The following is a 6,000-nucleotide window of genomic DNA, read 5'->3' on the forward strand; positions in this document are numbered from 1 at the left end:
TGTAATATATCCCACAATTTCGCAACCCTGGAGGTCATAATCAACAAATTGTGCTCAACAGTTGTGGCATAGAGTGTTTATGCATCCCTTCACCTCCACGATTGGACAAGTTCACCAATGCTGGTGCTTCATTACCCTCAGCATCTGTTATTGAGGGTATGCTCCACACTGGTGTGCTTTGTGAAGGGAGATTTGATGGCTGGATTGGAAGTGTGAATGTGGCCTTATGCTAGAAAGAAGCAACTCTGGTGTTTTGGGAATTTCCTTTCACCCTATGCATGGTTGAATATGGTAATATCACTTCATACGAGTGTGATGCCTATTTAACAGTGTCAAAACCATGTGAAGTAGTGTGCAGACCATCTGACCTCAACAAGGCACCATATGGTACACAAACTGGGGTCTGGGCTGCTCAATCATGGCTACTCTTTACAATGGGAGCCTCAAATACATGAGCTAGCCCAGGCATTACACAACATTGATTTTGAACATGGGAAAAGTTTCTACCTTTGTTGTACTTAACATATAATGTTGTAATCATTCTTCTACTAGTTTTTTGTGGTTTGAGTTGAACTATGGTGGCAATGTACTATCTTCTTCAACCATCCGTATTCTTCAATTCTTGTTTAATATGTAACAAATGTTGCAAATTGCTGGAGACTATATTGGTAAAGTGACAAATAGAGAAGTTATATTTGCAAATAAAAAACTCAGGTCCCATTCTTTCAAAAATTGAGAGAGCAATCTTACTAGCACCTCTAAAATCCAAGTCTATCATGGACCTTGGACAATTTTAAAGAATGTTGCATACAAGCTGGATGTACCACAAGACTGTGTCTTGTTAGTAAGTTGAAGATGTATCTTCATGACAGTGGATAACCTAGTTAGTGTTTTGGTGCCTTATGTGTTGGGTAGTTCTTTTTTGTTCTAAGCCATGTTGGATAGGTGCTTCTTTGAGGCCTATATCTTAGGTAATTTAAGTCACAGATTGTTAGCATCGAATGACGTCTTTCCCTTATTGTTGCTTTATTTCATTCTTTGTCTTTCCAATGACTTTTCCAGCATGCACACGCCCATACACGCACACGTATGGATGCAGGCAGGTGCGTGTGTGTGTGGGGTGTGTGTGTTGGGGGGGTTGAAGGGCGTTACCAGATGGCAGATCTTGAGGGTATAACTGGAAAGCTTGCTTTAAGGGAATCCAAAACCAGTTCTCATCTTGGTGTATTGGATTAACGTCTTTGTTGCTAACTTTACTTAACAAATAGGTCAATGACTCTTAGACATATATGGACTAGCATAGGTAAAAGGGTGTAGTTTCTTGGAAGGTTGACATATTGACACCACTTGGGAGATAATTGCTAGTATCATGGTGTGGCATATGTGGAAGACCAATGCTCAGAGGTCTTCGGCGGTGTATTTGCAGTTCAGAGGCCTTCGGGGGTATTCATGTTTATGACACCCAATGTACCTGCAGTATATAGAGTGACATTGTTCATACTCTTTTGGCCACCTAGGCCCGTATACAGGGATTTTGTAGAGCTGCGCAAACAAAACGCAATAGGTTTATGAGAGTGGAACCATGGTATTTTCTTCTCCTCCACTCCTAAGGGCTTTTATGGCAACATAGTGCCCCCGATTGATTGAGATCTCCCTACGTTTTGGTTTGCGATCTCCCTTTGTATGATGTTATATTACTTAATAGAAGTCTGTTTTTTTGGGGAAAAAAAGAAAAAAGAAAACTCTCAGTTCATAGTGGCATTTTGTACAGGAGTCCAGAGATTTTTTTTAATAGAGAAGATTGCTCAAAAGCAGATAATTTTTGTCTACTATGCACATATATTGTGTGTAACGTGCTAATAAGTCTGATTGATTGCTTTTTGTGTTGAATTTGCAGGTCCTTGGATCAATCAGATCAAGGTAATGATAGTAGTTTTACGTTTCGGCATAGATGGATCATTTGGATTGAATGATTGACCCCCTGACCTTATGTTGTGACCGCTATGCATTCAGCAGATTCCAATGCAGCAGGGCGGTCTAAAGATGTCTATGATTTTGGGAAGCTCCTGCTAGAGATCATGTCAGGGAAGTGTGGTATCAGTGACAAGCGCGATTTTCAAACTGATTCATGGGTGGAGTGGGCAGTCTCTCTCATCAATGTTCATGACAAGGAGGCACTATATCAACTTCTAGATCCATCTCTTATCGTTGATGCAGACTTCCTAGATGAGGTTTTGGCTATGGCTCTTGTTGCAAAGGCTTGCCTGAATGCAAAGCCATCAAAGCGACCTAACATGCGGCATGTCTTGAAGGCTCTAGAAAACCCTCAAAATTTGTTTCAGGGGGAGAAATCACAGGGGAAGATATCTCGGATCTCATCGCAACAATTGTGGAATACAGCTCTGTTTGGGGCTTTCAGGTTTGCTAGTGCCTCTTCAAGTATCTCCATACCCGAGAGTTTGAAGGAAATCGTCTGCGCTCTTGACAGGGCAGAAAATCCTACATTTTTAGTGCAGAATGCATGTTATAAGAATGAAATTTGGGAACAAATGGAAGAAGACACGATGTGATGAGGTGATAGCTCAAGGTAGAAATGTTTGTTTAGGACCAAGAGGTCTTGGATTTAGAACCCCACAACAGTGCTTCCACGGTGGCATCGTTTTTACGGGCGGTGAAAAATGGTAACTACAGGAGGATCTAGAGCGTAAGACCAATTAAAAAGAGTTACTATGTAAGGCATAGGTTTGTTTTTCCTATGTAAGGCATAGGTTTGTTTTTGCTACCTTCTGAGCTTTTACATGCTTGCCAGTGAAAAATGGTAACTACAGGAGGATCTTGGGCCTAAGGCTAGTCGAGGGGGTGGGGAGAGATACTATGTAAGGCATAGGTCTGTTTTTGCTACCTTTTGAGCTTTTACACGCTTGCCCAACAAAAAGCGTTGAAGATCTATCTCCTTTTGGGAATATTGCATGTCCATCCATTTTTCCTCCTTATCCTATCCAAGTGTCCAAAACTCTATTTCATATATATAATGGAATTTATAACTTGCAAATATGGAGTCACCTTCATTTAAAAAAATTAAATCACTTGGGTCTTTCCATTTGGATAATCAAGGCATCTTTGTCTTTTGTATACTAAGATGTGGTAAAAGAGCATTAAGGCATCATCTATTGATCATTATGCTTTGATAATATTTTTCATTAACTTATTCTTTATGATTTTCCAAGTTTTGTTGAATCTCATTATATTGTCCAATAGACTTATTAAAATGAGTCTCTACATCAAAACAAGCTAATAATGTCAATTTAGTAAATAACCTATATTGGTAACAATGGTATCCCAAAAAATAGTTCTAATGAAGTTGCTTATGAGACAAGTAGGTGGTGTATTTATGTCTAATGTTAATGCGTTGTGCAAGTCATGAGTTTACTTTAGTCTTGTCGAAGCATGTGTCTTTGGGTTTTACCTTAGAGCCACAAATGCAACTTCTGATGTGGGTGTGTTAACTTGTTCATTGTGTTCTCACTTCGTTGTCACATCGGAATGCTCTTTGCCAAAGAGATGAAGGGAGAGCTCTCAATACTTAGATGGAGACAAGAAGAGATTCGTCTTTGTGATGGTTCTCTTTCACAAAAAGCAAGAAAAGAAGAAGCTAATTAAAGAGGAAAGTCTACAATTAAACCTACTCAAGTATGCATTGAAGAGCTCACAAGTAGACTATTGCAAGGGAATGATTGTGTATTGCTTAATGTTAAAAATGGATATTATATATAAAAGTGATTAGTTTTGACTAAACTTAAAAATGGTCATACCTCTATTGTTAATCTTAAGTAACTATTGTCAAAAATGACTTTTATACATATGATAAGTTTTCACACTAGGTTGACCAAACTTTAAAAATTGTTCGATCTTTATTACTAATTGAAGAGGGAAGCTTACAATCAAACCTACTCAAGTACGTCTCTATTGGGCAAGCATAAATTCAAAAGCATACAAGCAAGCAAGAAGAGGAAAGGAGGTCTCAAAAGTTATTATTGTTGCAAGGGAATGATTGTGTGTTGCTTATTGTCAAAAATGACTTTTATACAAGTGATTAGTTTTTATACAAGTGATTAGTTTTTATACTAGGCCAACCAAACTTAAAAAATGATTCGACCTCTATTACTAGTCTTAAGCAACTATGTACACTAAGTACGTAGACTTTTCTTAATTGTATTAAAGTGCAAGGCTACTTTATATGTTCAAGCATTGTCTTTCAAAAGATAAGTACTATTCGCACGAGTAAGATTGCAAAGCGCATGGTAGGCTAGGCGGGTGAAACCATGTCAAAGTGGTTAACATGGTTTCACCTTCCTAAGGTGATTGTGTCCTTGCATCACCTTAAGTCAATAATGAAGCCTTGTGTTGAGAAAGGATGGTCTATGATATGCCATGGAGTTGCAGAGTTCTTTTTTTCAATGCTGTAGCAATCAACATAGGTGTCATGGTAGTTTTTTTTTCATGCAAGCGTGAGACTCAAGGTTTTTTAAAGAAAAAAATTGGTGATCCAAGTGCCACATCATAAATCGTGATCCAAGAAACCTAATCGTTCGATCCCACTTTTTATAGACGATTTAATATCTTGGATCGTGGCAAGTCGACTCTTAAATGATCCCACTTGCTAGATGATTTAAATCTTTGATTGTTGATTCTTGGATCGTGGCGATTTGACTCTTGAAAATCCCACTTGCTAGAGGATTCAACCTCTTTGATTGTTGATTCGTGGTGATTCGACTCTTGGATGATTTCACTTTCTAGATAATTTAACCCTTTGATCGCCGATTCTTGGATCGTGTGGTGAGCCGACTCTTCAACAACGATCCCACTTTCTAGACAATTCAACCTTCTTTATTGTCGTTAATTCTTTGATTGTGGTGATCCAACTCCTCGACCATTCCACTTTCCATATGATTTGTTTTCCTTCATCGTCGATTGTGATTTGACCTCACAACTTGAATCATCGATCCTACTTCTCCAATCGCAATTTGACCTCATCGATCGCACATCTTAAATCGTCGATTGTACTTCTCAAATCGTGAATCGACTTAATATCTTGAATCCTCGATTCTACTTCTCAAATCATGATTCGGCTTTACAAATTGCCAGAGCTCTCAAATCGTCTCGCAATTTGATCCATGTCAATCCGACTTTAGGACAGTAATGAGGTGATCAAATTTTTGAGATTGTCGATTTGAACCTCTCTCTCTCTTTCTCTCTCTCGCTTTTGGGTTTTGTTTTGTTTTTTTTTAATAAAAACATTCTCGATGAAGGTAGTGATTGTAGAATTGTGTGGGAAGGCTATGTTACATATATACACATGAGTTAGGGTTCGTGCTTACCGTGCATTTGCTCAACGCAGCGCGGGTGAGGGTGGAGAGTTATTTGCCCATTCACGATGCAAGCTTGGATGCCACCGCGATCGGCTTGGTTGGTGCACTTGTATGAAGTTTACCCTTTCAGTACTGGTGAGTTGATGTTGCGGTGTGGTGCACATATATGCTATAGGGTTGTGTTAATCTTTTTGAGTCCTATGGTGGTTGCTTGATGGTGCAACAAAAGTGTGTGCACGGTTGGTTCTCTTTGAGGTTTGTCATCACGGGCGGTTCTTTTTCGATGGGAATAAGGACAGATAGGACCACTGCACATGGGCAATGTATTGCCTCTTCTGCTCGGGGTCCACAGGCTCCTCCGACTTTTTTGAAGGTGGTGTCGGCACATGAGTCGAAGTGGAAGCCACTACTCTCCATTCTTACTTAAGCTTTAAAGTTGGTATCAGAGACATGGCATTAGGTCTCCACACCCACTTGGATATTTGACATTCAAGGGTGCATTTGCAAGGTCTCGAGGTACGGGTTTCTTTGATCTCGGCACCTAGATATGGGGGTTTCCTTATTAATAGGATCCTTGTGCTTCTAGTAGTTTGGTCGAGATTCAATGAGACGTCAATTTTGAGTGTGGAAA

The 6,000-nt window shown here is 39.4% G+C and overlaps 1 protein-coding gene across 2 annotated transcripts in view; it reads left to right on the plus strand.

The window, feature by feature from the left end:
* The window catches only part of LOC147624492 (uncharacterized), a 38,941-nt gene extending 35,898 nt beyond the window's left edge, over positions 1–3,043 (plus strand). The window contains exons 3-4 of one of the 2 annotated variants that reach the window (XM_086819500.1): positions 1,898–1,920; positions 2,014–3,043. In XM_086819500.1, coding sequence (XP_086675626.1) covers positions 1,898–1,920; positions 2,014–2,570 — 580 coding nt within the window. In that variant the 3' untranslated portion in view covers positions 2,571–3,043. The remainder of the gene's footprint in view (positions 1–1,897; positions 1,921–2,013) is intronic. The other variant, XM_086819501.1, reaches the window with a different exon arrangement.
* Positions 3,044–6,000: the final 2,957 nt, after the last annotated feature.

Source organism: Cibotium barometz, chromosome 25 (genome assembly GCF_041138505.1).
Source record: "Cibotium barometz isolate CiBa-2024 chromosome 25, ASM4113850v1, whole genome shotgun sequence".
Taxonomy (NCBI): domain Eukaryota; kingdom Viridiplantae; phylum Streptophyta; class Polypodiopsida; order Cyatheales; family Cibotiaceae; genus Cibotium; species Cibotium barometz.